Here is a 27,702-nt window from a genome sequence, read left to right as displayed (position 1 = left end):
CGGGGGGGGGGGGGGGGGGGAAGGGAGGGTCTTGAGGAAAGTCATATTCTCTGTTACAAGGCGGCCTGGTCGCATGCCGCAGACCAAGCTATAACGAAAGCACGAATGAAGAGGAAGGTCTCGTGGTTCAGCCGGACTGTTCTCAACCGAATTGTTTCCACCCGCTTGTACTTGGTAGACTGGACGAAAAGAATCCTCCCTCGATGGCACGCTGCGTCGCCTGATTGACCCAGTAGGCATTGACCTCTGTTTTCAAGTCATAGGGGCCCCAGGAGCTGAGTAAAAGTGCCGTCTGTACCAATGCTATGCTCCTGTTCCATTGTGCGTTGATGTGAAAGAGGCTCCGAGCAACGTCAAACATGCGCTTTTGGCCTTCCACCACCAAGCCGAAGGGGCTTTCTTTGAGCGGGTGATCGTCGAGATATCCAAAAGCGCCGAAGAAAATGGCATGCAGGAGCATTTCATCAGAAAGGATTCTATGCTTATTGCGCTGATAGGGGATGAAAGTGTCGAAAATAGGTTGTCACCAGTAAAATCCTGGAACGGCTCGATGAGATGAGGAACACTGTGACGCTGCTCGAGGGATCAGCCACCCGAAGATCAGATCTCATGTGTCAAGCTTCTTTCGCACCTACACAATGAGATTCTGAAGGGAGAGGGCCTCTGGATAGACCTGTCGGAATGATTGCGGTGGTGGAGAACCTCCGGCCTCGGGGAACTTTCAACAAGACGCTCGCCGAGCCGGAACGGCAATAACGCTTTACATCCCCCTTAGTAAAAGAGGCTTCAACACCAGAGATGTATGATTCTGATGCCAGCCGAATATGGGCCGGACCTCCGTATTTTTGCGGAGCGATCTGCCACGATCTAAAGGCGCCAGAACCCTGAGTGCTGTGCTGCTCTGCTCACCCACCCACGATCTACCGAGCCCTATTTTGCACCCCTAAAAGCAAAAATGACAGAAGTGTCGACGCGCCAATGGTGTACAACACAGAGGCCACGGAGTGGCCCTCGTTTGAAATCAATCCCGCGATCAAAGACCTGATCTCGCGGTTTTTCAAGCTGCTCGACACACAGGACAGCAGCGTGGGCAACGTTCTGGCAGATGAGATCTTCGCACTCAACGGCCGTGCGGAGTTTGGAGGCCATTTCTTCAACGGCAAAGAAGGTCATTTCATTCGCACCAAATCCTTCGTGTTATGCTAGACTTCATGGTCCAGGTCCAGTCCAGCTCGCTGACGCCGTGCAACAGAGATTCGAGGGTCGAGAGACAGTGCCTGGAAAGTTGTGACGGAGCGGCGCCACGCTGTCCTCAAAGTCTTCTCGGCAGACCTAGAAGGCAGTGATTTGTCTTTAATCGGACACGTCGAGATGTCTTTCAACAACGGGAAGAGCGTCGAGGGCGAGTTTGCCGGACGATTGGGCGTCGAAGGCGCTACAGGCTCTTCTCCCAAACTGACGCTGTATCAAGTCTGGGCTGTGAGTGTTGAACCTTGATGTATTGGCCACAAACCGATCATCTGTGTTTGTTCTTTTGACACTGATTTGTTTTCCAGGACTCTGCCCCTGTCAACCGTGCTCTCATTCGTGAATGATCAAGATATAGTACTTCTTGGACGCACGAAAAGAACGGATTTTGTCCGATGAAAAACGAACGTTCTGGTGCATAGATGCTTACTGGTGCCTATTGAAGGCCGGCAATATGGTGGTTTCGAATATCATGATTCATCATGATGCATGCAAATAGATTATCGAAACGAGTAAAGCAGCTTTGATAGGGGAACAAGAGTAAAACACAAGCCACCATGAGTTTGATCTAAATGCTATCACTCTCTGGATCCAGACTCCTATATCAACAATGAGTTTTCTTTCTATCAGCGACTCCTTGCCTTTACATGTGTCTTCTCAAGCAGTCTCCACCCTCTAAAAAATAATACGTAAGTGATAGGATAAGAAACTCCATCGCTCAAAGCCGGCTTTTTGGCTCTTCCACTTGCTGCTTCAAGTACGAGTCGTGGGCGAATCTTTCAAAGAATTTCAGGCTTTCGGGGTTCATCACGGCCCCTGATGGCGTGATGACTTGGCCAGAGACAATTTGCTTGACTGCAAGTTCAATCTTCTTGCCATTGATGGTGTAAGGGATCTCCGGAACCTCGAAAATGAATTTTGGCACGTGGCGAGGACTCAGCGAAGTCGAGATGGCCGAGCGGACGGAGACGATCAGGGCTTTTGTCAAATGTTGTGAGTCTTTCATCTTGACGAACAGAATCACAGCCTCGTCGTTATCTTGGGGACGACGCTGACCGACACATATGGTTTCTTCGAACTCTGTGAATTTCTCAATCGCTTGGTAGATTTCCGCCGAGCCGAATCGTACACCGGAGGGATTGAGCACACCATCGCTGGATTGTATTTCCTCGGTCAGCATATGTACCAACGATCCACTTGAGCCTGGGGATGTTGACGAAGGAAACGGTTTCCCTCCGTCCTGAAAGACTGACCTTCTGCCCAACATGGTGAAACCGCCTGTTATGGGCGACGACGAAACAAAGTCGCCTTGGGTCCAGATATTGTTTCCGAATCGCTCGAAATATGCCTTCTGATACTTAGTCTTCCCATCTGTGCCCCAGAACTCGACAGGCTCGGACGGAAATGGCTGACGGCAAACCAACTCGCCAGGCACTCCAGTATTCATGAGAGAGATGGGGTGATCTTTGGCGCTGTCGAGTATGTCAATCGCCATCCCCAGAGCGGGGGCTTGAATCTCTCCCGAGTAGACAGGACTGGTGGGATCTCCAGAGACGACTGGAGAAGAGCAAAATTAGACCTTAGAAGCATCGATTGGGATGTCATGGTGGTCCTTACGAGAACATGCCAAGTCTGTGCCACCACTGCCAGACACAAGATGCACTGTGTCAGGAAACCCGGCATCGTAGAACCATTCGCATACCCTTGCTGTAAGGACGGAGCCCGCCGAAGATACAGTTCGCAAGCTGCTAAGATCATTGGTTTGCTCTAAGGTGAGAGTGTCAATGTATGAAGGCCACCTCTGGGAAGCAACAGACGTACTAGGGCAAATGTTTCTCTCCTGTAGATCGGTCAAGAATCTGGCAGATGTGCCAAACAAGGATATTCTGGGCGCGATATCAGCGACTGTGGTCTGTACCGATCTCTAGGTCTTCTGCTTCATACGTACTTCAGCTTCTCCACCAGGCGAAGGGTGACCAACGGGTCCGGATACAGCGGAGAGCCATCATATACGACTACACTGCCTCCGTAGGAAAGACCACACAGAACCATTGCCCACATGATCCATCCAGTCTGTTCTACTGTCAGTGTTATCACTTCCGGCACGACAGGAATGTCCCTCACCGTAGTATATTGGTACACTGTATCGCCTGGACGCACATCCAGATGAAGGTAGTCTTTCTTGACTTGCATCAGGAGTCCCTTATATCACGCGTCAGTCTCCAGAGCTCTCGCGTGATTCTTTCTGATTGACTTACACACGCACTGTGAACTATACATTTGGGGGCGCCGGTCTGTGATGCTCTTAGTCAAGAGGTCCATGACGTACTCGATGAAAAAGCATAAGATGTGAACTCACCGTTCCAGAAGAATATACAATAAATCCAGGGTGACTAAAAGGCAGTTGTTCAAAAGTCAGTGGACGGCCCTTTGCTGTGCTCAAGAAGCGATCCCAGGTCGTGCTGTCGGGTTGTTCCTTGGAATAGGGCTCATCGCGAATGATCAGCACCGCGCGTTTGAAATCAGCCACCTTTCGAAGCCGGCCTAGGCATTGTTCGTATTTCTCGGTCAAGGAGCGCAGCTTTCCGTTGTAATGCACAGAAGATTCGAAGAAGACAATCTTGGGCTCGATCTGCTCGAGCCGCTGCATGATGCCCTCTGTACCCATGTCTGGTGATGAAGTTGACCACAGTGCCCCAATGCTCAAGGTGGCCAGACAAGCCACAATGGTCTCGAAGCAGTTGGAAATGACGGCTGCCACGCGATCTCCCTTTTTCACACCAGCCTGCCTCAGAGCGTCCGCTATCACCGTGACCTGTTCACGTAGCTCTTGCCGCGTGATAGCTCGTACGGCCTTTGCTCCTTCAGGCACGGCGTATATAACAATGGGATTCAAGGAGTCCACATTCAACAAATGCTGCGCGAAGTTCATGCGGACTTGGGGAAAGAAATGCGGCGGCGGAAACATGGCTGCTCCCTGGACTATGGTCAGTTTATCGACACCGAGGCTTGTGGAGCATGCTTACCTGCGGCAGCACCGAGCCTTTGATATGCAGCGCATGTTTCGCGAGGCCTTCGAATTCAAAGAGGTCGGCCCAAAAGTCGGATGCTGTACGAGGGTCTATTGACCATGCATGGAGTTCTGCATAGTCCTTCATCGCAGGTCGTCGCTTCGAGTTAACCTGGCGACGGAACTTGTCCATGTTTGTTTGCGTCGGATCAGCATTCTGCCATAGCTTGCGTGGTGCAGCAACGTTGGCCATTTCCTGCTCGAGGAAATGTTATTCAAGCTCAAAGCAGTCGTTGTAGTGCCAACGCCTTCCTGAAATTAACCCTGGTAGCCCTGACGCCAGATTTATGAGCGACGAGTCGACAGAAGTCGCTCTGCAGCTGCATAGTTCTGGTTGGTGGAGGTCAAATGTGTCTTTGGATCCAGTTTCCTTCCCCGGGGGTATTCAGCTCGTGGATCCGCACTTCATGTTGCTCCTTACGGCCGCGGCGGGTCAGTAAGGGAGCCATCTAGTAGCTGCGGTGTCAGAGGCCGGCTTGATTTAGTCGTATGTTGTTGAGTATGGAAAGCTTTCCGGGGGCATTAGAACGAGCTTTTCTGCTAGCGTCAATTTACCGTGCGAGACTACATAAGGAGCCTGTAGCCATGTTGCTCTAGGAAGCTCTCTCTTCTTCCGAAAACTTCCAAGACAACAATGCATGTATGCACAACTCGGGGTGGGGACGTACTCGGGGCAAAGGGGCTTCTCTCCGAGCCAATCGGAGTGGGCAAGACAGTCTTCCGCTCCACATTGGCGCCACTCCTCCGAAGCCCGAAGTCTGGGAAAGAGTTTCTTGCGGAGAGGCGCATCCGGAGAAGGAAGGCACCAAGAAGACTTTATCCCCGAGCCACCTGAAAACATTCTAGGCCTTTTGTTATCCCCAGGATCTGATCCAAATCCTTCTGTCGCAATTCTGATGTCAATTCCACTCGATCCCAGATTCTCAGAATGACAGTGTTACGCACATTGACCTTTATCGAGCATGAGCACGTCGGGTTTGTCGCCGTGGCGTTGGGGTTTGTACGTTCAGGGTTCTCTCCACTGTTGGCATTCGATGCGATATCTAACCTGGAGCTAGTTGGCTCATGTCTTCTACAAGAGATTTGAACCTACTGCCATTGGTTTCCTGCTCCAGTCCGCGGTGTTGGGCGTGCTCCTCTTCGTCTGGAGTAATTTCTCCACCAACTTTGCGGTCTCCCACATCAGGGTCTGGGCTCCGGTGAAAGCGGTTCTTTTGTATTTCTGCACGCTTGGGTAGGAACTGGGAGCCAGAGTACGCCGGGACTGTAGCATGCTAACCTGACTTAGTGTCTCGATTGCATTCTATCGGCTCTATCTCAATCCTCTCAGCAAATTTCCGGGTGAAAAGCTGCGGGCCCTCACGAAATGGAGACACTACATTGATGCTAATCGTGGGACCACTCTTCACGTTATGATGAAGCAACATCGAGAGCTGGGCGATTTCGTCCGCATAGGTCCCAATGAAATCTCCATCGCAGATCCGAGCTTCATCCCAATCATTCACGGCAACAAGTCAAGATTTCCCAAGGGCCCGTGGTACCAGGACTTGAACTCGGACGTGGTCCAATCGCTCATCGAGATTCGCGACTTTGAAAAGCATAAATCTCAGCGTAAAATCTGGGATGAGGTTTTCACACCCCGAGCTCTGAGAGTGTACGAAGGCCGTATATTGAACATCCTGGAACAGCTGATAACGCAATTCAAAGGGGCTGCGAAATCAAAAGAGCGAGTTGATCTCGCCCTGTGGTCTGAGCGTCTTTTGGTCGATACCACTGGCAAGATTGCCTTTGTAAGTCCTTCTGCATCCCTGCGAAATCATCATGACCGAGTCCAGCAGGAAGGACTTTTTGATCCTGTTCTCTGACAAGGCCAGAATGTCGACTTCCACGCGGTTCAAAATGCAAAGGGCCATTTCTACGTCGAGTTCATCCATGCAACGTTGCAGCATGTTGCTTCCCTGGCTGAAGTATCTTGGGTGAAGCCGCTTTTCGCATATCTGCCACTCAAAAAGAGTCAACTTGCTCAGATCGAGCAATTCAAAACCTTTAGCGAAGAAAAGTTGTCGGAACGGATGCAAAGCCAGGGCTCAGCTGAGATTGATGTCCTCGGTTTCTTGATGTCGGCCGGGGAAAGAAATCCAGCCTACAAGTTGAGCACCCATGGCCTGGCTTCCGAAACTCGGTTGGTCATCGCCGCTGGAAGCGATACCACGAGTATTGCTATCACGTACAGTCCTCCCCAGATTTGTCCACCCCCTACGATAAATTATACTGGGAACTGAGATTGTTTTTTCATAGTTCTGCTATGTATTGGCTGCTCCTCGACAAGAAAGCATATCTAAAACTGCGACAGGAGTGTCGCACGATTTTCTCCCCAGACGAACCATTCGAGGCTGCAAGGCTCGGAGACTGGAAGCGAGCTCCGTATTTGAATGCTTGCATCAACGAAGCCCTACGACTGTTACCCTCTGGTCCAAATGGCATGCAGAGGGTAGTTAACACACCAGGTGGAATAATGACTCCTAACGGAATCAATATCCCCGAGGGCACCAAAGTCAGCGTGCCGACCTGGACAGTACACCACGATCCGCGCAACTTCGAAAAGCCATGGGATTTCATCCCGGAGCGGTGGATCGAAGGCTCTGGGTTCGAGGGTGCTCATAACACGACAGCCTTCATACCGTTTTCATTGGGCACGTATTCTTGCATCGGGAAACCGCTGGCACTACTACAGATCCGGCTGTTCTTGTATAAGTATGTCGGATATTGTCCCCAAACCCCCCTTCCAGGTCATGGAGCTGGACTTCAGAAATGTTGACTAACATTGCATCGTGCAGACTTATACCAGCGTTTGACTTCGAGCTTGCGCCGGGCTTTGACAAGAGAGCCTTCATCGAAGATACAAGAGCGTTCTTCGGATTAACAAAATTGCCATTAGTGGTGTCCGTAGCCACTGCTTCCGACTGAAAGATCCTTGTTGTATAGAGAAATCAAGCATTTTAATATCTAAACTCTTGCTCATTGGCTCCCTTCAGGCTTTCCTTTGAGTGGCCCGATTCTATCCTGTGTGATAGTCACCGCTGGCCATTTCATTTCAATCATTTCCATGTAATAACCGCATCGTATCAAGTCGACTTCTGTTGCTGCAGACGATGCCAATGAAGTCAAACCAGCAAAAGGTAGTTCCCCCTGGATTTCGGAGACCCAGTCCCGGGCATTTAGGTGTCTGGATATGTGAGGAATACTCCACCTTTTCGGCACAGTAGGATCTCCCGGTTGGTCGGATTCGCTCTTGGGTTCGACGCCTTTATGTTTGCTCCGTTTCGTTCACTTCTTCCCAATGTCTGAAGCTTCTATACCCTAATGACCAGGGATTAGAATACAGCGCGCGTCAAAGCATCTCATCCACACTGCCTCTGGTCCTGAAGAGGTCACAAAGCCAACAAAACATTTACAGCACGTCCGTGTGAACCCTTTCCAATCCCATGACCGCCACAACTTAGAAAAAAGCCACCCCCGAACTATGAATTTCGCAGCGTCGAGGACCCAGCTGAAACGGAGTACGGCGGTCGCAGGATCACTGCTATTTTGGTGGACGAACAGAAAGAGGTTGGATACCACTTTTGACGAAGTATGTACTTGCACTCGCTTCTCTCGCCCTTCTCTCTCTATACGTAGCCTTGGACGATTGGAAGGACTACTGAAATTATATCTAACAAAATTCGGTTGCAGCGACTCTCAGCTGGTCTCCAATACGACGTAGTGGTCTTGGGATCCGGCGCGTCGGGGCTGACCACCGCAGTTACCGCGGCCCAGAATGGCTTGAAGGTCCTGGTGCTTGAGAAGACAAGGTTTTTCGGTGGGACGACGGCCTATTCTGGAGGTGCTCCGTGGATCCCAGTGAACAAGTACCAGCCTACTATAGGAGTTCGAGACACCAAAACTGCCGCCGAGACGTATCTGCGCAGTGTTCTTGGTCCTACGCATTTTGCGAGTGCGGAAAAGAACATCGAGGCATATCTGAATACGGCCCCAAAGATGGTGGAATGGATGGAAGCCAATACCGCCGTCAAATTTCAAGCAACTACGCTGCCTGACTACCGGCCAAATATTGACGCCGCGTCCAAAGGTCGTACAATCATACCAGTCGACTTCAACGGCAGACTACTTGGCCAGGAGTTGCGCAATGTTCGTTATACGTTACAGGGCATGAAGGCGTTTGGGTCGATGCAGGTGAGCCCCTTGGAGACGGAAATTCTGCAAAATCCCTTTGGCTCGGTATCCAACTTGGTCCACACGGCAAAGAAAGGTGCCAACTGGGTTCTTGACCTGCTCGTTTACGGAAAAGGGTCCTTCATGGTCGGTGGCAACGCTCTAGTTGGTCGTTTGCTCCTCACTGCCATCGAATCAGGAGTGACGCTGGAAACTGAAGCTGAAGTGACGGGGCCACTGATGGAAGACAACCGCGTCGTGGGGGTGCTTCTCTCCGTTGCCAATGGAGAAAAGCAGATTCCCATCAAGGCTTCCAAAGGCGTTGTCCTTGCTACTGGAGGTTTCGGCAGGTCTGAAGAAGGTAAGGAGTTTGTGCCTCAAGACTGGAGTGCTGTGCCAAAGACAAACCTGGGAGACGGGATCCGATTGGGCCTCAAGGCCGGAGGATATCTCCCACCACCCAACGAAGACAATGCCATCTACGCACCGATCTCTGTGCTTCAGTATGACGACGGCCGCACGCGCTGTCTCCCGCACTTTGCGGGCGATCGGACGAAGCCGGGATCACTCATCGTGGACGAGGATGGGAAGCGTTTCGAGAACGAGTCGCGAAATTACCAGGACTTTGTTAAGAAAATGCACTCCCTCCAGATCAACAAGGCTTACTATATCGCCGACGCGGACCACCTGCGCAATTACGGCATGGGCATGGCGCTGCCCTGGCCCTACTGGAATCGCAACGTCCTGCGCAGGGGCTATCTGACCAAGGCGCAAACGATCCCCGAGCTGGCCGAGACCCTCAAGATCCCAGTGGCAAACCTACAACAATCAGTGGAGGACATGAATACGTACGCAAAGACGGGCAGGGATGTTCAATTCCATCGTGGCGAAGACGCCTACGATCAATTCTACGGCGACCCCGCCGTCAAACCGAACTCCAGCTTGGGGCCGATTCGCAAGCCACCCTTTTATGCTCTTCCTCTGTACCCAGGGAACGTGAGCGTCATGTATGGTTTGGCCACCAACCAGAACGCTCAAGTACTGTCCAAGGAAGGCAGCGTCGTCAAGGGTCTTTACGCCGTGGGTTGCGACAATAATAGTATCATGCGAGGCCAATACCCAGGTGGAGGAAGTAGTATCGGCCCAGCCATGACCTTTGGGTATATCGCAGCACTGCATCTAGCCGGTCGGCTGGGTCAGGCTTGAGTCATTGATCTTGTTGCGGTTAGAAGGGATGGACCATCTAGGGCAAATGTGAGCGAAGTCGGAATGGCGATTGTTTCCATTGGTTCTAAGTAGCGATGAATAGAACCTTTCAGTGTTCCGGGAATGGCACCTGTGGTCCATTGAAAAAGCTGAGGAAATGTGTTCTGTACCAAATCTCAAGGCAGCTATAGCCGATCAAAAAGTATAGGTATAGACCCATTCAGCATGGCTCGCTGTCGTTGAAATCTTGAAAAGCGCGTAACGGAAACAGAGCCGCAAACCGCGGGCAAAGTATTCCCCAACTCTCCTATAGACTTGTTTCTGTCTTTATAAAACAAAATATCACACGCTACTGTGCTTTTTTCAGAGAATGCCAATTGCTGCCAGCGAGGCACAAGAGAAATGCCTTATATACATGGTTTGTCTGGGCCTGGGGGGGGGGGGGTGATGGAACCCTCTGACATATCCACGAAGTCCACGTCACTAGTAGCTGATACGTGTTCTCGATTTCGCCTTGCACTCCTATTTCCTATCACTCATGCGGCTTGCCATGGCATGCGCAGTCCTATGATGAGCAATGTTAGAAATAGTAATGCTTGGTTGGATCCATCCACCCGAGCCTTGTACATGCACACATACCTGCATCTAGTCTCAACGTCGTACCGTTGATATAAACATTCTCGAAAATGTGCTTGACGAGCGCCGCAAAGTCCTTGCCAGGCTCTCCTGCACGTTTCGGGAAGACCACAGCGCCCTCATTTTGCGCTTGAATAGGCTCCGGAAGCCGCGCATACAGTGGTGTCTGAAACACACCGGGGGCTATGGACACCACGCGGATGCCGTACTCGGCCAAATCCCTTGCCAGTGGAAGCACGGCGCCGATGATGGCACCCTTTGAGGCGGCGTATGCGCTCATGCCCGACGTGCCTTCGAACGCTACAATTGATGACACAAAGATGATTGCGCCCCGGTCATGGTCAGGGTCGGGGTCTGTGTCGCCTTGCTGCTCGCCAGATCCTGGAGCATTTGATCCCTTCTCGCTTTTTGTAGTGGTCATGGGTTTGGCCCAGCCGACCAGCAGCTGTGTAGCTAGGTCTATGCTGCCGCGAACGTTGACTTGGAAGACTTTGTCCCAATTCTGAATGTTCAGGGGCGTCTGCCCGCTTTGGTCCACTGCAGGGGTCGGGATGCCAATGCCGGCTGCTGTCACCACGCCGCCGAGTGGACGCCCACTGGCTTTGGTCCATTCTTTGACAGCAGAAACAGCGGCCGCAATACTGTCGGTTGATGACACGTCTGTTTGATAGAATCGGCAACACTCTGCCGTGAGGTCCTTGACGATCAGGTCCCCAGCAGATACGTTTTGGTCCAGGATTGCAACCGAGCCGCCTGACTTGATTATCCCATGTACAGCCCCGAGACCCAGGCCGGACGCACTGAGGGAGACCTGTGTCAGATACAACTGGACACACTGTATCCAAAAAACACAGGAAGCTGAAATTTTTTTGACTCACCCACCCGAGACCACGAAGGTTCGACCTTCAATTCTTACCATCGTGCATGTATTAGCCTACAGCACTCTATATAAAATCTATCTGGTGAAAAGATGTACAATATATAACGTATTGCAACAGACGTGTCCAATGTAACAATATCAGTGAAGACACAACCCCTTCCTTGCATTAAACTTCGGTCGAAACTGTCTCCAGCTTCGGGCCGGATACTAGCTGTAGTTCCGGGCTTCGCCCAACACGGCCAACAAGAAGGCAAACCACCACTCTCGATTGTCCGAATTTCGCCAGATGTTTTTACATATTGTATAACGTAGAGGAACTCTTGTGTATATATCCTCTTCCCCTGGCCTATTCCTCGCCTGCATAACTAGTGAGACCAACATTGTGTGTTTCTCCGTCACCATTTCATCAACCACGGACCGTGGAGGAAACAACCTTTTCATCGCCTTTTTGGTGGACGCCCGGAATTGTGGGTCAAACCCCTTCAAACCTCGGCCTCATTAACAACATCAAGAAACGTTTCATCCGCTCTAGACTTGTTACTTGAGCTGCCAGTAATCAGGCTGGTGATATCTCTCCTAAATTCCGAGCATGGCTACTGGACCAATTGTCTTGGTAACCGGTGCTGCCGGCGGCATCGGCTTCGAAATTGTTCGCACCTTGCTCACAGAACTTGGCGGCTGCGTAGTGGCCAGCGACATCGCCAAGGGGAATCTGGAGAGGTTGTGCTTAGCAGACGCTGATCGGCTTGAAGTGGTTGTGGGGGATATCACTCAGGTAAGTAAGGTGCTCTAGTCTGGCAGAACCCCCAAAATAACAACTCTGTCCAAAGGAGAAAACGTCAATCGAAGCAGTAAGCCGGGCGGTCGACCGGTTTGGTGGATTGACAGGAGTCTGCCTCAATGCAGGAGTATTTGGACCGTGTCACCGATTGCATAATTCGGACCCGGAGAAATGGACGAAAGCCATCCAGGTCAACCTCATGTCGCACCTCTACACGGTAAGCTGGTACTCTACAATGTACAACAAAATCAACTCCCCCTTCTCCTGACTTGGTTGGCTTGAGTTTGCTGTCTCACTCCAACTAAACAATTCTCGACTTTTCAGTTGAAACACGCACTTCCACATCTCCGCCAGACTTACGGCAAAGTCATCTTCACCACTTCCGCCGCCGGGCATCAGGCTCTTTTCGCGGGCTGGGGTTTCTACGGTGTGTCCAAAGCCGCCGTGGCCTTCGAAGCCAAGCAGCTCCACCTGGAAGAGCCCTCGCTGACCGTGCTGGGATTATCACCGGGCCTATGCGATACTAAAATGGTGCAAGACCTGATGAACGGGGCACGTAAGTCAAACCCTCTCCCCCTCCCCCTAAGAATCTCCGTCTCGCTCTAGTGTATCCCTGGTTGCCTGTAGGCTCTATATCACACACAAAACACTAAACACTTACCGGGTTTTCTCTGCAGACGAGGGTTGGTCACAGGAGGATGCGGCAAATTACAGAAAGGCTTTTGCAGGGTACGAGCTGTCCAAGCCTGAAGTTGTTGGTCGGGCTTATGCATACGCCGTCACCAAGGCATCAAGGGAGATTTCCGGATCAGTGTTAGAATATACAGCGCCCGAAATACAAGGCCTTATTGCCAGTACATAAGTATCAAGTATTCGATGTAAAACGACGAAAACAAAGGAGTCGAGACTCAGTAATTGATATCTTGGAATGTGATCATCTAACTTGACGGAAGAAAAATCATTATACCAGTCACCTCCCTCCCTCCCTTCTCCGCCGGATGCCTATCCTAGTAAGAGGACTTAGTTAAGTGGTTAAATGGTTCAACCCAAGCTCCTCGCACCAATCTCCACTCGCTTTTTAATCACTCTATGATCCTCTTTGCTCTCGAGTCGTCGACAAAGATCCTCCGGGTCAAAGTCTGTCCCAATAGGATTCTGCGCAAACTCCGGACTGGCCATGAACGCACTAGCTTCGGCCGCCGAGTCAAAATTATCGACCTGCGTTTCGATCCTGTTACCATCCGGGTCGGTGTAGTACATGCTCGTCGTGGGCCCGTGGTTGATGCAGACAGACGGTAGAATCCCGAGAGTCTTGCGCTGACGATACGCGAGGGCGAGATCGTCCAAGGTGTCAAATGCAAAGGCGATGTGGTCCATGCCGATCGAGCCGGGGGCCTTGTCGGGCGCGTCGGGCGTGTTGATGATGGCGATCCGGTGGTGTTCATCGTCGTATCGGAGGAACGAGAGCGTGTCGTTCTCATAACTGGCATGTGCGCCCAGGAAGTCCTTGTAGTATTGCACCATCGTCTTGTATTTGTTGGTCCGGAGCACGACGTGAACTAGGTGAGCGGGCGGTTTGGTCTGAGCCTGAGCCGGAGCTTTTTGCGCGGGAGACATGGTGTTGCTATCAACACAGCAGCTGGATGAGAGTGAGGACTGGTTTTCTTTTTTTTTTTCCTTCCCTCGAATAGAATAACACAGAGGAGATCTTGCTTCGGGTTTCTCAGGGTAGAGGGTAGAAGTAAGCTTTAGATATAGTTGAGGTATCTATATCTGCCGATTTCGAAGCCCGCCTTCCGAACTTGGCTAAAGGACGAGGACTAGGCGCGGCCGACAAATCATGTGAGTCCATATGGTCTCGTGATGCTTGGTACCAACTGAGGTTCAGTTCCGAAGAAGTCTATATACATCTCCGTTGCCCGGGCTGCAGCCAAGGTCTCCGGGTGAAAGTTGGCGGACAAAACATTCAAAGCCAGTAGTCATCCGACCCGGTCTAAGTTTGGGTCGGAGCACCTCCCCTTAAGTTTGCTGGCTACGTTATGAAAGTTCAATACTACCTTCTTCATGATAATGCCATTTAGAGAGATATCGGGAAAAAAAAAAAAGAAAACTTCACTATTGTAACTTGTATTCTTTGTACATATCTGGTGCGACTATAGCCGAACATGCGGAGTCTGTCTTCTTGGTCATGCTGGTCGCATAGTACAGTGTGTTCTGCCATAGCCATGGAACTGCATGCATGTTCCACAACTCCAACTACAGTCCTCCTTTCCCACCTCGTGCATCTTCATTGTTCTAGGTTCTCATTCTCTTCATCAGTGATTGAGAGTCGCAACAATTCGGTTAGTCATGTACGGCACGATGTCGCCCAAAAAGAAGGCGGCGACGATTGCCAAAACGCCGAACGGGATGCTGGTGTAAAAGATGTACTTCAGCGAATCTGCAAAGGCCCATTGGCTGCCTAGAGCCCCAGCAGCGATGATGGTCGAGTTGACCCCGTTGACACTGCCCAGACTGGCGGGATTGGTCAGGAGGGTAGTGACGAACTCCGTCGCTGAGTCGACAGGGAGTCCGGCCTGAATCGCATATGTGGCAATCTCTGCTGGAAGTTTGGCGTCGAGCTTGTTAATAAAGATGTTGTAGTAGATGGTGAATCCAATCGATCCGCCAATCGCACGGATGGCCAGAGTCAGCGCAGCGGTGGTGGCAATCATGTCGTCTGGACAAGCAATGGTCGCGATGGTTGCCGCCGGCACAATCAATCCACCAACTGCAAATCCAGCAACGACGGTTGCCGCCGTCACAAAACCTGGATTCGTTGGATTGCCAGCCGCTATACTCCCAATAAAGGCAGCTTTTTGTAACACCGTTAGCTTACTCTTATTATGGAGATCAATGAGGGTAGAAGCGAGACTGATCATCAACTAGCAATGAAGGTCAAGGTCAACTTACTCATTGTGATGCAAGACGCGGCTATCGACCATCTCGCATACTTGGGGAACCGCGAAATGAACCAGTTCCCAAACACAGCACCGAAAATGTTAGCTGTTGGCATACCTGCACCTCTACCTCCAACCAGAATCGGGTCTGCCGGATAGACACTGCTGAAATACGTCGGGGCAAAGTTGGTAAGGGAATAGAAGTTCATGCCGGCGATGAAGGAGATGATAAAGGCCATCCGGATAACGCGGCGCCGGAAGAGCTCGGGTGGCGCGATTGGGACCTTTGCGAATCGAATTTCCCATACCACGAACGCCACGAGGGCGAAGATACCGGTGATCAGGGGGGCGAGGACCGCAGCACTCTTCCACGGGTGGAGGTAGCCGCCATTCTGCAAGGCCACAAGCCTAGGAAGACACGACAAGGTTAGTCGCCATCTATGGAGGGCATACACACGGCAAAACCTTACAATAGAGTCAAGCCTGCCAACGACAAGAGCCCGCCAATGTAATCGATGTCTCTGATGATGTCCCGTCGACGCAAACCGACCAGTCTCGAATGCTTAGACGGAAAGTATAGCAATGCAACTCCGACAAGTGCGATACCTTGGTATATGCTGGAATCTAGTTGTTAGCATAGAAGGAAGTGGCGGAAGAGTACGCTGTTATTGCATACCAGACAATCCAGAATCCCCATCTCCAGGTAGCCCTTGTAGCTAGGAGCTGACAGTATAGAACATATGGCCCGAGGGGGGTTGCTATGGCGGTCATAATTGCCACACTGTAGCCCCTTGCTCGAATGGGAACAACTTCGGTGATACTGGATGATGAATGTCAGCTTTCTTTGTCTCTTGCATTTCGGCATTGGCTCGTCCTGACCCTGCAAGAGCTGACAGTTCGGCGATACCTGCGCCAATGCCACAAAGTGTCATGGCTACCACGGCTTGGCCAAAGCTGTGGGCGGTGCCCATGATGATCGAGCCAACTATGACCAACACTGTCGAAGCTAAAGCAATGGGGCGCCGGCCGAAGATGTCTTGAAGGTAGCCAGTGAAGGGGATGGGAATTGCTGCTGAAAGGGTGTATGCCACTGGCAACCAGGAACTCGTGGTTGAGCCTCCGATGTCCTCGATAATGTAACTGGTACCCCCAGCACAGAAGTAGAGCGGCATCTGCGAGCCTGGCAGAATCGTTAGCATGATGTTTTCGTCACTAACTGACGCGGGACATGACACATACCAGTGTAGACGAAACAGAGCGAGAGGTAGGCCACAAAGGCACGAACGGACCAGTCGAGTTTCCCATCCGAGTCGTCGCCCTTGATGACCACGTTGTGCTCATGCTCGCCGTCTTTGTCCTTGGTCGTCGTTTCAAGCTGTTGCTCCATTGTTCCCACCTCACTTGCTTGCTTTGAGAGCTTTTCTTCCATCATGGAGTTGCTTGAGTGCTATGTTTGAAAGTTGAGGGGAGTGTTTGCTAGGGATGGTTTCCACAGGGATGCATGCATGAGGATAGGCATCACCTGAAGAGATATTGGAGCGTCAATAAAGACCTAGACCTGCGCAAGAGGAACCCGGGGCCCGAACCATATCAAATTATGCTCGAGGCTTTCAAAGGTCCAGTCTCGGAGAAGACACCTCCTCCGGCTGACTGTGTACTGTTGGGGCCCCACGGGGCACCGAGCCAGTCAGCGATTCGAGCTGGAAGAGAACTTTTGACCCGGTGGGGCGAGTTCCAGCCGAGGCCATCCAGCCGAGCTCCGAAGAGGTCTTCTTATTATACATTGGCAGAGATGAAGTCGATATGCATCCAGGAACACTCTGGATTTAAGTACGAAGGTGTAAGTACTAAAGGGTCGGTGTCTTTCGGCGTGTGTCAGCTTCGCAAGTCCATGCTGCGTGTTAGCGGGGCAGTACCTGCGCTCCGGGGTAATTCCAGGGTCACCTAGGTGTAGATGTCCAGCTACACTTAGTCTAGTTAGCAGTCCTCGGGTGCCTTACCCCAGACTAACAGGTAAAGACCCGTGCAGGTGCCCCAGGGCTTAGTGAGTCCTAGGGAGCCTTACGCCTAGGTCATGATTACTACTCGTTGCCACTCCCGCTGGGTGCCCACCACCTGGGTGGGTGCCACTACCAGCACCTGATGAGTCTGGGCCACTTGCCCCTCCATCCCCCATCATCCGCTAGTTAAGTGGCAAGTTGCAACCTCACAGTCTTTCTTCCATCTGCCAATGTGCCAAACAATTCCAAAATCATTCCACTATGTCTGTAAAGTGTTCTTTTGCAGGTAGTTAGCTCTACCAAACAACATATCGCCCTCCCTCCCTCCTCTCAACTCTTCCAACGTGGACGGTATCATACACTTGTCGCTGGATCTTCCTCTGTAAAGGGCCAAAGGCATAGCCTCGGCACAATGCCAGTTGCCAAAGAAGCAGTCCCCAAGTCTACGCTGGCATGCGATTACTGTCGGCTGAAGAAGGTCAGATGTACTGGTATCTCTACCCGGCTGCTGGTTATTCTGTCGCCCGGACTAACAGGTATAGGACAAGCACCGTGTCGAAATTGTGAGGTAAGAAACATCCTCATCCCTCCAGAATGGGATTCAGACGGGTAGCTAGAACGGCTCATGATTTCCAAAGTCTCATGGCGAGGTGTGCCATTTCACTCCCTCAAACAGGAAGATCCAAAGGAAGCCACGAGAAGCGAAAGAAGTCCAGCGGCTTCTCCAGAATCGACTCGAGAAGGCGGAAGACCTTTTACGCCAGGCTGGCATCGTTGTTCCTGCCACGCAACCCTCCTCCTCTTCCTCAAAGGAGGCTCAGAGTGGCAGTACTTGGACGGCAAATGTGTTCTCGGAGCCTCGAACCCTGGATGCAGAGTATGAGCGCTCACAACTGCTGGGCAGCGAGACATGTATAGGCACTGATCGACCGTCTGGCATGGGATCCATATCGACTCAGACCCAGACCCAGAACCGGAATCAATTCGCTAGCAATCTTGCATCGCCTTTCCAGCACTCACAGGTACCATTTGGTAACTCAACTTCCGACGACAGAGACGCGAGAGATGCAACGCTGACTCCACATGGTAATATTGCTGTTGCTTCGAGCTATACAAACACATATCAACCTTCAGCCACCCCGCCCGATACGCGGCAGGCGAATCCGACCCTCCGTCCCCTCAAACTCCAAGGAACGCCCATTAGCACAGAGGCACTTCAGGTTCATGGTGCCACAACGTCAGTACACGACGGAAACGAGCCAGCGGTTAGTGATCTCGGAGTGGGTGGATATATGCCACACAAGCTAATGCTGCTACTAGAGCCCAGTGGAAGAACTTCACGGTCTCTTGCCTCCCCCTTCCATACCAGCGATTGCCCACTAACATCCACAGGACCTGGATCCTATCTGTCGATATGCAGCAATCCTGCGGCAGAATGGGTGTCCAAGCAGATTGGCGTCTCGGGCTTCACAGATAGTGCCGCATCGCTCACGAGTACCGTATATCGCGACTTGAAGATGCAAACGTCCATGCAACGTGGGAGAGTGCCGGAACCGGACCTCGCATGTGCCAGAGATTATGCCGCAGGTGCGTGAGAACTTTTTCCCCGTTGTTGTCCTTGGTTGGCTCACTGCTAATGAAGGCTTCCTCAGCATATTTCGACCATGCCTTCGAATCGGCCTTTGATATCGTTGATCGAGCGTCTTTCGAAGCGCGCCTAACCGCTCAAATTCTGAGTTCTGCTTCTGGGGATGATCCAGCATGGTACGCTCTGCGCAATGTCGTCTATGCATTTGGCTGCAGAGCGTCCACCTATAGAGAGACAGTGCCAGAGTCATGGGCGGAGGCGCAAAGGAAATCCTGGCAGTACTTTGAAAATGCTCTCTCAGTTCACACCGAGCTGGTTTACTTTCGATCGAATCTTTCCGCGGTGCAAGCGCTCTTAGCCATGGTAGGTTCTGCATGTCGCCCACAAGGCTGTATGGATGAAAACCATTGACCCTGTCGTTGTAGTCCCTCTTTGTTGAAGGAATGGGCAATCCGAAATTGGAATATATGCTCATCAGTACCACGGTACGCCTGGCTCAGTCCAAGGGACTCCATCTACAGCCGCCCGCGACGACCAAACTCTCAGCGGCTGAGATAGCCCTTCGAAGCCGGCTGTTCTGGACCATGTACTTCTATGAGAAACATATTGCATACCGAGCTTGCCGCCCATCAGTATGTTTTGCGCCTTGGCCATCTGCCCCTGCAACCCCCCTTTTCTCTCCCCTGCGGGTCGAGGTTTGAGTATACGGCTCACAAATTCCATCAGATGATCAACGACGATCACATTGACTGCCAGCTTCCTGAACCCATTGACGGACAACCTTCGATCAAAACAGAATTCTTCCACCATGTTATCCGCCATGCACAAATCTCATCTTCTATCATTGATCAACTGACCGCGGCAAAAGCTCGTCGACGGAAACCCAGCAAAACAATCGAGACCGTCAACGAAATTCACCAAAGACTCAAGTCCTGGTACGACACAGTGCCAGCGACTTTACGATTCCGACGCTCGCAGCCAGTCCTGGCTTCTCCAGACCTACAGATGAGTCACATCACTTATCTACACCTGGCATACCACGGAAGTTTGGCAGCAATACATTCAGTGTTCGCCTACCCCTGGGAATTGACACGGCTGGAGGCTGGCTCAGATGTCGACCTGAATCCACAGATCGACGCAAGCACACAAACCCTTGCCGAAGCCGCCCGAAACATCATACTGACCACGAAATATCTACATCTTTCCGCGGCAGCTCCAGCGTGGTGAGTGGCGTTTTACCAGTTCCTTTCCACCCTCTCCCTTTGTCTTGCGCTTCCTACTTTTTTTTCTAACAATGTACTACTATGCAGGGAACTCTTCTTGTATCCTATTGTAGGCATGATCAATCTGTTCGTCTACATTCTCAAATATCCCACTCGGTCCTCTGTCCCTTCCGATTTGGGTCTACTGCAAATGGCTGCCGGGTACTTTGGATACTTAGACTACGCTACGACATCGACTAAGCGGTTCCCCTTCACAAAAGATATTGTAAAACTTGCTCAGAATGCTACGGAAAGAGCGCAGGGCTCACACAGAGGCGGCAGTGAAGTCCTACCTGCATTGACAGCCGGACTTGAAACCAACGGCAACGACGGGATGGATCTATGTTCATGGGACGAGGTAAGCTTCTTTCTTTCTTTTTCAGAGCACCTACTTCAGTCGCCTTTTTCTTGGTCATGTTTTCAATGCTAACCGTTTTCTATTCTTGCTTACAGGAATTCGGAGATTTTGATGTCAACGAAATAGGCCTGGAAAATTTGGTCTGCTTCCTGCCCGCCCTGACTCAAGTCTCGTCAATGGCAATGGACACTTTGCCGGATGGCTCGATCGACTTTTCCATCAGCAAGTAGTAGGTAGACCATTCAAGTCTTGTGTTCGATATCCCCCTCAGAAAGTTCAATCTTGTAATAGTTGTTATATGACTATGTAGGATGAGCGAGTAAGCCTCAAATTTCGACAGGGCAGAGGCGAATCATCCTTGCGTTCTGGCCTCGTGGTTCGCGTTGTCAATGTCCGATATTTGCTGCGGAAGATTTCCCGTGGTCGGGTCTGCAGTCAACTAAGGACCAACATCCTTCCACTGCCACTTGATGACTTTGCCAATATACATATACCCGCTCCTACTCGGAACTGCGCGTGCCCGTGGGCACTAGGTAGGCTGTTGCTTGCCTTCCTGCACGGTTCAGTTGCCAGAGACCCGCACTCGAATGAATTCGGTTGTCTCAACCGACTGGGACCCGTGCATGTTTCTGCGAATCTGGAGAGGATCTCGGGGCTCGGAGGGTTCGGAAGAGTCGGAGGTCAGCCACTCCGGCTTCCGGGAGCTTGTGGGCCGGAGTGGCTGAGGACCCCGGAGACTCTCCACCCCCCCCCCCCCCCTCTTGTGTTTTTTCATTTTTTGCAGATTGATTCGAGGGTGCTCGAGGAAGTGATTCACTTTAGGAGACTTTTTTGCCACTTGGTTCTTTCAGGTGCAAACTGAATGTCCACTCGCCGAACCTTCACTAAGCTCCCGGATTCTACTGATGAGCTGATGGTCCCAATCCAGCAGGGGCCGTTCCAAACACAAACTTGCCATTTTTACTTTTTACTTTGTAGCTCTAGCTTGCGCTCGGTACTCAGTAATCTTGTCGAGCGTCTTGAGAACAGAAGCGCCGAGCCATTCGGGTCTCGTGCGAGTCAGTCCCTGCTCGATGTCCCAGGCTTTCCCTCCTTCGACGTACAGGATCTTACCATTCCACTCTTCACCAATACACAATCCAGCCAGGACCTTTGCCACGTCTTGTGATGAGTTGACAGGGAGCTGAAGAGACTCAAAGACAGGGAGAACGTGCAGCGCGGACAAAGGGGTGGCGGTGACAGATGGGCACATCCCATTGACACGGATCCCGTGTGTAGTCGCGAGAGAGCCCGCTAGGCTGCGTGACAGTCCCAACACACCGGACTTTGTGGTCTAATTTTAAGGGGTCAACAGACAACATCCCTTGTATGTATGTATTAGGCGGGCAAACGTACGTTGTAAAAAGGCGTCTCAGCCGGACATAAGATTCCAGCCGTCGACGAAACCAAGGTCAATGACTTGTTTCGATGCGCAGAATCGCCTTGTCGCAGGTAGGCTGCTGCGATGTAGGCAAAGAATAACACACCGCGCAAGTTCACGTCCACGATGCTAGTGGGTGGCTCCTGTGCCGTTTGTGAGCCCAGTAAATACGGGGGAGGAGAGAGAGGCTTGGGTTCGCGTCGAGGACGAACCAACGAACCTGGTCGAGGCTCTGCAGATCTGTCGATGGGTCGAACAGGCCCTTGGGCTCATATATGCCCGCATTAGCAATGGCATGATCCACCGCTCCATGCTTCTTGTACGCTTCGTCAAACAATCGCAGCAGCTCCTTGTATTTGGAAACATCGGTCTTGACGAATGTCGCCCCAGTCTCCAGAGCTACCTTGCCGCCTAGCTCGTCTTGTAGGTCTCCAAAGACGACGTGTGCTCCGTTCTCACAGGCAAGTCGAACAAAGGCTTCTCCAATTCCACTTGCTCCGCCTATGATTTTGCGTTAGCAGATGGCCGAAAGGCTCATATGCGTAGGTATTTTATGTGTCAGATGGAATATCCCCCGCAAGGAATGGTCCTTCCTACCTGTAATGACGACGGTTTGATCTCGCAAGGAGTGGAAATTCTCCGGAAATTGAATTAGAGACATTTCACAGAAGTCTGCAGGAACAACGACCGTAAGAGTCCCTCTCATGTTCTAGTGATCATATTCTATTATCATACCACAAAACACAGGGGCCCGGGGATTCTATATTGGCCGCCCTCTCGGGAGGCATGTACTGTCTGGAGCGGCGCAGGAGTCGAGGGATCTCGGCCCGGTAGCAACACCCTTGGAACCGGACTAGATTGATGCGATCGCCCTTCAAGTCGAAGCCTTATCTTTTACCGGGCGAAAAAAATTCAATGGAACGAATATACAGCAATCTTACATCTATTCTCTTCTGTTCGTCTACTAAAGTCCGCCGGTATTGGGAAAGGGCAGATCTAGCTGCAAATCATGGCGATCTCGTCTGCCACTGATATCAATGCCTCTGATTCCCAAGACCATGCAGCAGAACCTCATCAGAACGGGCACATGAATGGCAATCAACTTGAAGCACGTACGGAAGCGCTCGAGGATGACCGTGTCCTTATCGCTGGAGGCGGACCCGTGGGATTGGTGTTGGGGAAAGTACTGAGCTTCTATGGCATAAAATCCCTCGTCCTGGAACGTAACGCAACGACCACAAGGTGAGCCGGCAATAGTCCCATGCATGATCTTTGTACTTCTACTTCTTTTGCTAAAATAAAACGCTACTCGAGATGGCCGAAAATGGATTTGACCAACGCGAGATCGATGGAACTGTTTCGCAAAATCGGGCTCGCAAACCAACTGCGCAAACAAGGTGCGAAATCTGGCAACTTCCAACTCGAAACACCCATTAAGGCGTTTCTCACTAAACTTGATTTTTCACAAGGTGTACCGCCCGAGTTCCCAAGCAGTGTCAAGATATCCAAATCGTTGCACGAGCCAGAATCGATCTCCGAATGGCCTCATCCCAGCGTCAACGAGTATCGCAAGATCATTGCCGCCTCAAACGACGGCAGTCTGCCATTGGAACCTTACCAACGCCTTTCTCAAGCAGTGTTTGAAGCTTGGCTCAAGGGTGTGTGCGACAAGGATCCGTTGATCGAAATGAGGTTTGGCTGGAAGGTGGAGGCGACCGAGGAGAGCGATGACGGTGTCGTGACAACTGCAACCAACCTCGCAGAAGGCCGGACATCATATATCTCATCCAAGTTTGTGGCAGCGTGCGATGGTGCATCCAGCAGAATTCGGCGTGGTCTTCAAATCCCCCTAGATGGCGGACCAGTGTATGCTCTCGTGCCCCCCTTCCCAGGTTCATCCATTCATCGATTGTTGATTGTCTCTCATTTGTTGACTGCTATTACTGATACAGGCCGACGTACACCCTTTTGATCCATTTCAAGTCTCGTGATCTGACCCGGCTCCATCGCCAGGGTCTGTTCTGGCACATCTTTTTCCTCGACGAGGGTCGCTTTCGTGGGGCCATCATCGCGCAAGACGAGAAAGACACGTGGACAACCCACCTTCACATCCCCATCGGACAGGACCACGAGACGATTGATTCGCATGACGCCGTGTACCAGGTCCTTGGCGGATGGAACGCGCCGTATCCCATCACCATCGACGAGGTCCTAGTCAGGTCGACCTACAGACCGAGCATTGCAATTGCTCGCTCATTTAGAAGCCCCAAAGGACGGATCTTCCTGGCTGGCGACGCGGCTCATCAGAACATTCCGACCGGGGGCTACGGCATGAATATGGGACTGGGAGACGCCTTCGACCTGGGCTGGAAGTTGGCAGCGACAATCAAACAGTGGGGTGGTCCAGCGCTGCTATCCTCATACGAGGAAGAACGTCGACCAATTGCCCTGACTTCGATTGAGCGCTCTGGAGTCCACAATGCGGTGCATAGTAAAGCTGCTGAGCTGCTGGGAGCACGCGGGCGTCTGTCTGAGCTGGACGCAGAATCGAATCGAGCCGTGCGCGACGCTGTTCATCATCACTATCAAGAGCACGACGGGGAGAATAAGGACCTCGGCATCGAAATGGGCCAGATTTACAAATCAGGGATTCTGATCGTCGACGCACGAGAGCCGCTGCCGGAGTGGGTTCCCTCAAGGTACATTCCGAACACATATCCGGGTAGTCGTGCTCCTCACGTGTTCCTCAAGGACGGCACTACACCGATATACGACCTCTTCGGCACGTGGTTCACTCTGGTCGACTTTTCAAGCCCTTCTTCATCCCCGTCTGGCGAACAAAACACAGGCAACGCCTTTGTTGACGCAGCCGCCGCCATCGGATTACCGTTGAAACGTGTGCAGCTCCAAGGAGAAGACCATGCCAGGGTGCTGTGGGAGCGGGATTTCGTCCTTGTAAGACCAGATGGACACGTGGCGTGGAGAGGGGACACGACTCCCAGTCAGGAGGATGCCACTAAGATCCTACGGACGATCACTGGCCATGTCGAGCCCAAGGCTAAGGCTGGGACTGGTGACGACGGATCAAACGGTGTACATGTTACAACGGCACCGAAGACGTTTTCGAGCATTGGCACGTTGTCCATCCAGAGCACCAACTACGAGTATGAGAATATGGGAGAGTTCCAGCGGTAGTTGGTGTAGTAGCATTTGAGATGACAGGGTTAGAGATACAGGGGTAACAGTTGAGCATAGTTGAAGCAGTAGTAGCGCCAAATCCAGGATAATCGGGAACTCGCATAAGAGATCAAGGTCTGCCCGATATACAGAAAGAGGGAGACGGGTCTGGGTTTGTATCCATGGACATAGAAAGAGTATATAGTTTCTCTATGCGATACACAAAATTTGCAGACACACCCACATTACGGTCCGGTTCGGTCCAGTACACTATGGCGACTTGACCTTGACGTGCGCGACCTTGATAGCCTTGGGCAAGCGATTCAACCGGTTTGCCTGGTAGATCTCCGACTTGGTCGCATCGACGTGCGCTTGCACACTATCCCAGCCAATATACGCCACAAAGACCTTACTCGGGGTACTCTCGTAATCGACCTCTTCGAGCGACCAGCCCGAGGAGATTTCGCCCGAGAAGCCGGGCACGCCGTGTGCGCGTAGGGCGTCCAATAATCTGAGTAGGTCGGCCTCGAATGCCACGCCCTCCGTGCTCACCTGGTCGACGGGGTAATAGGCGCGCAGGATCTCTGTGACGGGTGCCTGCAGAGCCGGGGTCGGTGGATGGGGAGTAAACGATACGTGGAACGCCTCCGACGTGGACTCAGGGTTCACCATCGACCGCGCGGCCGCCAGGAACTCAGGGTACTCTGGGCGCGCTTGGTAGGCTTTGTGGGCTTCGAGAGAGTCCCAATCTAATCACCACCACCACCACCACCGGCAATCCAATCGTCAGTTCAGCCAATCTGAGAAGGATCTCGATAGGGTAGGGGGCAAGTGAATGCGCAACGCAACGCAAATATGTTGTCGACAGGCATGCCTGGGGCCCGGGTGCTTAAAGTACTTACCTAGCATTAAGTGAACGTGCGCGGAATTCTCCTCCTCTATGCCCCAATAGTTCTTCTGGACACCGGGCGCGTGCTTGCCGACCTCGACCATGTTTGCCATGACTTTACCTTCAGACGTGGAGGTGTCGTTGATGTCGACGCCTGGCCGAAGGGGGAGGAAAGCCACCTCCGTCACGGGAGCCATCTTGTCGTATCTGTCGGGGTCACGTTGGCGATTCTCGTTCTGAAGCTTCCTCAGCCGGGTGTCACATCGTGTTCTGAGCCTGATTATATCAATTTCCCCTCATCCTCGGCTGTCGTGGTGTATTGGTCACGGTGGAATTGGAAAGACACAATTTGTGTAGCCCCGAGGATGTCGACATCCGACCACCCAATCGGAGGCCCGGGATTTCAACCTCAGGGAGCTCGGCGCCCGCGCAGCCTCGCTAACCGGCACCAAGCAACCCTAACCCCAATCTTTGGTGCTGGCTCCTTAGCATTCCATAGGCTCCCCGCCGCTTTCTCTAGGGCCCGATCCCATCCGCTACATCATGAGACAGTCGAAGCGAGGATTAACCGACGATCATTCACAGTGCGGCTGAAGTCATTGGCCTCCTCGCGCTATGTTACGAAGCCTAATCTTACCCTCTTTTAAGAACTTCAGTTGTATGATAAAGCCGTCATCGCCGCTAATCTCCTGTGCCTCTACTTCTTTTCTCGGCGACGTTTAGCTCAGAATCGTCCCCCGCTTGTTGAAACCACCATGTCGAACCGCTTGGGCCTGATTCCAACCTCGGACCTCACCGAGGATCAAAGGTCACTGCACGACGACTTCACCCAATCCATCCAAGCGCGTTACCACTCCCCGTCGCGGTCGCCGCGGCTGATTCTCGACGACGGCACTCTGATTGGACCATACGGTATCCTGCTCCATCATCCTGAAGTGGCGCGGCCGTTCCAGGCCATCGTCAAAGCCCTGCAGACGATCCCCGGCCTGTCTCTATATGGCCGCGAAGTTGCGATTGCGGTGGTGGGGTCGCGCACGCAGGCCGCCTATGAAAATTACGCGCACCATATCATCGCCACTCAACGGGCCGGGATCACCGAGGCTGAATTACAAGAGATCAACACAGGCAGATGTCCCGGCACGTTGACAGATGAAGGGAAAACCGTTTTCGAGCTGACGACCGCTCTGGGCAAGCCGGGGCCTCTCGACGAAACGATTTACGACAAGGCGGTACAGGTGTTGGGCAAGGACGGCGCAGCAGCCGTCATCCATTACACGGGATTTTATAGCTATGTCAGCGTGATCCTCAACGGGTTCGATGCTAAGGTACCTGAGGATGCTCGAGGCTGAAGGTAGAGGCATGCCATTGATGGTACATCGTGTCTGGTGCTATTCCTAGAAGGTCTTCTCGACCCATTAAATACTCTAAACTCTTACAGGGCTCACAAGAGGAGAAGAATTTATGGGGCACCAGTGGCCATATGGGAGTCTATGGATATACTATTGTTAGTGAAAATCTCACCTGCCCCTTTTATCTCTTTCTACAGACCGTTATCTATACGAATGAGCCTATCACAAATAGCGTAGGGAGCCGAAGTAAACTGCACAAGAGGAGTATACTACTTAGAGTAGAGAAGTATTTAAAGGACTCAGAGGGCTACCTAGATAGATATAGGTAGATAGGCTCATAATAGGATCGAAACCTTATAGATAACGTAGATGTATAGCGAGTAGGCTAGTATAGCGAGTAGGCTACTTATCATAGAAATTCGAACTTCTACATTTCAACACTATTATCTCCACTATCTATTATAGAAACTCCTTCTAAAGAGACCTAGATTATTATAGCCCTTTAATTAATGAAATCCGACCCGTCTTTAAGTGTATAACGCGCTACTACGTTATACGGAGTACCTCGAACAATACTTACCTACCGCCGGAGCGGTACCCTATCTTAACGTAATACTATCCCTAACTTAACGAAGTTAATAAAGCTAGAGGAGGAGACGATAGTTTAGTATATATTAGATCTCGATA

General features: G+C 51.7%; 12 protein-coding genes across 12 annotated transcripts; 6 read left to right on the top strand and 6 right to left on the bottom strand.

Moving 5' to 3' along the window:
* Positions 1 to 978: 978 nt before the first annotated feature.
* On the top strand, positions 979 to 1,595 carry AYO20_11560 (hypothetical protein; the record flags this gene model as incomplete). The annotated part of the gene is made up of 3 exons (XM_022649807.1): positions 979 to 1,168; positions 1,253 to 1,479; positions 1,557 to 1,595. The coding sequence occupies 3 exons, from the start codon at positions 979 to 981 to the stop codon at positions 1,593 to 1,595; spliced, it is 456 nt and encodes a 151-aa protein (XP_022494229.1).
* A 371-nt stretch (positions 1,596 to 1,966) lies between these two features.
* Positions 1,967 to 4,511, bottom strand: AYO20_11559 (acetoacetate-CoA ligase; the record flags this gene model as incomplete). The annotated part of the gene is made up of 8 exons (XM_022649806.1): positions 1,967 to 2,805; positions 2,866 to 3,015; positions 3,070 to 3,134; positions 3,197 to 3,321; positions 3,373 to 3,450; positions 3,507 to 3,542; positions 3,608 to 4,225; positions 4,275 to 4,511. 8 exons carry the CDS (start codon positions 4,509 to 4,511, stop codon positions 1,967 to 1,969), a joined length of 2,148 nt encoding a protein of 715 aa, XP_022494228.1.
* A 735-nt stretch (positions 4,512 to 5,246) lies between these two features.
* On the top strand, positions 5,247 to 9,736 carry AYO20_11558 (hypothetical protein; the record flags this gene model as incomplete). Its single annotated transcript, XM_022649805.1, has 7 exons — positions 5,247 to 5,318; positions 5,377 to 5,552; positions 5,607 to 6,108; positions 6,193 to 6,545; positions 6,617 to 7,072; positions 7,855 to 7,927; positions 8,051 to 9,736. 7 exons carry the CDS (start codon positions 5,247 to 5,249, stop codon positions 9,734 to 9,736), a joined length of 3,318 nt encoding a protein of 1,105 aa, XP_022494227.1.
* Positions 9,737 to 10,272: 536 nt separating this feature from the next.
* AYO20_11557 (hypothetical protein) lies at positions 10,273 to 11,291 on the bottom strand (the record flags this gene model as incomplete). The annotated part of the gene is made up of 3 exons (XM_022649804.1): positions 10,273 to 10,301; positions 10,376 to 11,172; positions 11,251 to 11,291. The coding sequence occupies 3 exons, from the start codon at positions 11,289 to 11,291 to the stop codon at positions 10,273 to 10,275; spliced, it is 867 nt and encodes a 288-aa protein (XP_022494226.1).
* A 550-nt stretch (positions 11,292 to 11,841) lies between these two features.
* On the top strand, positions 11,842 to 12,895 carry AYO20_11556 (hypothetical protein; the record flags this gene model as incomplete). The annotated part of the gene is made up of 4 exons (XM_022649803.1): positions 11,842 to 12,027; positions 12,083 to 12,250; positions 12,358 to 12,589; positions 12,711 to 12,895. 4 exons carry the CDS (start codon positions 11,842 to 11,844, stop codon positions 12,893 to 12,895), a joined length of 771 nt encoding a protein of 256 aa, XP_022494225.1.
* A 179-nt stretch (positions 12,896 to 13,074) lies between these two features.
* On the bottom strand, positions 13,075 to 13,650 carry AYO20_11555 (hypothetical protein; the record flags this gene model as incomplete). The annotated part of the gene is made up of 1 exon (XM_022649802.1): positions 13,075 to 13,650. The coding sequence occupies one exon, from the start codon at positions 13,648 to 13,650 to the stop codon at positions 13,075 to 13,077; it is 576 nt and encodes a 191-aa protein (XP_022494224.1).
* Positions 13,651 to 14,348: 698 nt separating this feature from the next.
* AYO20_11554 (hypothetical protein) lies at positions 14,349 to 16,359 on the bottom strand (the record flags this gene model as incomplete). The annotated part of the gene is made up of 6 exons (XM_022649801.1): positions 14,349 to 14,866; positions 14,986 to 15,380; positions 15,443 to 15,589; positions 15,649 to 15,792; positions 15,852 to 16,152; positions 16,212 to 16,359. 6 exons carry the CDS (start codon positions 16,357 to 16,359, stop codon positions 14,349 to 14,351), a joined length of 1,653 nt encoding a protein of 550 aa, XP_022494223.1.
* Positions 16,360 to 17,384: 1,025 nt separating this feature from the next.
* AYO20_11553 (hypothetical protein) lies at positions 17,385 to 20,410 on the top strand (the record flags this gene model as incomplete). Its single annotated transcript, XM_022649800.1, has 9 exons — positions 17,385 to 17,450; positions 17,515 to 17,540; positions 17,649 to 18,209; positions 18,393 to 18,559; positions 18,625 to 18,923; positions 18,986 to 19,192; positions 19,287 to 19,783; positions 19,871 to 20,180; positions 20,276 to 20,410. 9 exons carry the CDS (start codon positions 17,385 to 17,387, stop codon positions 20,408 to 20,410), a joined length of 2,268 nt encoding a protein of 755 aa, XP_022494222.1.
* A 737-nt stretch (positions 20,411 to 21,147) lies between these two features.
* Positions 21,148 to 22,306, bottom strand: AYO20_11552 (hypothetical protein; the record flags this gene model as incomplete). The annotated part of the gene is made up of 4 exons (XM_022649799.1): positions 21,148 to 21,513; positions 21,576 to 21,743; positions 21,821 to 22,101; positions 22,198 to 22,306. 4 exons carry the CDS (start codon positions 22,304 to 22,306, stop codon positions 21,148 to 21,150), a joined length of 924 nt encoding a protein of 307 aa, XP_022494221.1.
* Positions 22,307 to 22,609: 303 nt separating this feature from the next.
* AYO20_11551 (hypothetical protein) lies at positions 22,610 to 24,795 on the top strand (the record flags this gene model as incomplete). Its single annotated transcript, XM_022649798.1, has 3 exons — positions 22,610 to 22,842; positions 22,915 to 23,466; positions 23,553 to 24,795. 3 exons carry the CDS (start codon positions 22,610 to 22,612, stop codon positions 24,793 to 24,795), a joined length of 2,028 nt encoding a protein of 675 aa, XP_022494220.1.
* Positions 24,796 to 25,047: 252 nt separating this feature from the next.
* Positions 25,048 to 25,863, bottom strand: AYO20_11550 (hypothetical protein; the record flags this gene model as incomplete). Its single annotated transcript, XM_022649797.1, has 2 exons — positions 25,048 to 25,526; positions 25,680 to 25,863. 2 exons carry the CDS (start codon positions 25,861 to 25,863, stop codon positions 25,048 to 25,050), a joined length of 663 nt encoding a protein of 220 aa, XP_022494219.1.
* A 558-nt stretch (positions 25,864 to 26,421) lies between these two features.
* Positions 26,422 to 27,015, top strand: AYO20_11549 (hypothetical protein; the record flags this gene model as incomplete). Its single annotated transcript, XM_022649796.1, has 1 exon — positions 26,422 to 27,015. The coding sequence occupies one exon, from the start codon at positions 26,422 to 26,424 to the stop codon at positions 27,013 to 27,015; it is 594 nt and encodes a 197-aa protein (XP_022494218.1).
* Positions 27,016 to 27,702: the final 687 nt, after the last annotated feature.

Source organism: Fonsecaea nubica (assembly GCF_001646965.1).
Source record: "Fonsecaea nubica strain CBS 269.64 chromosome Unknown Scaff165, whole genome shotgun sequence".
NCBI lineage: Eukaryota > Fungi > Ascomycota > Eurotiomycetes > Chaetothyriales > Herpotrichiellaceae > Fonsecaea > Fonsecaea nubica.
This window is presented reverse-complemented; position numbering and strand designations above follow the sequence as displayed.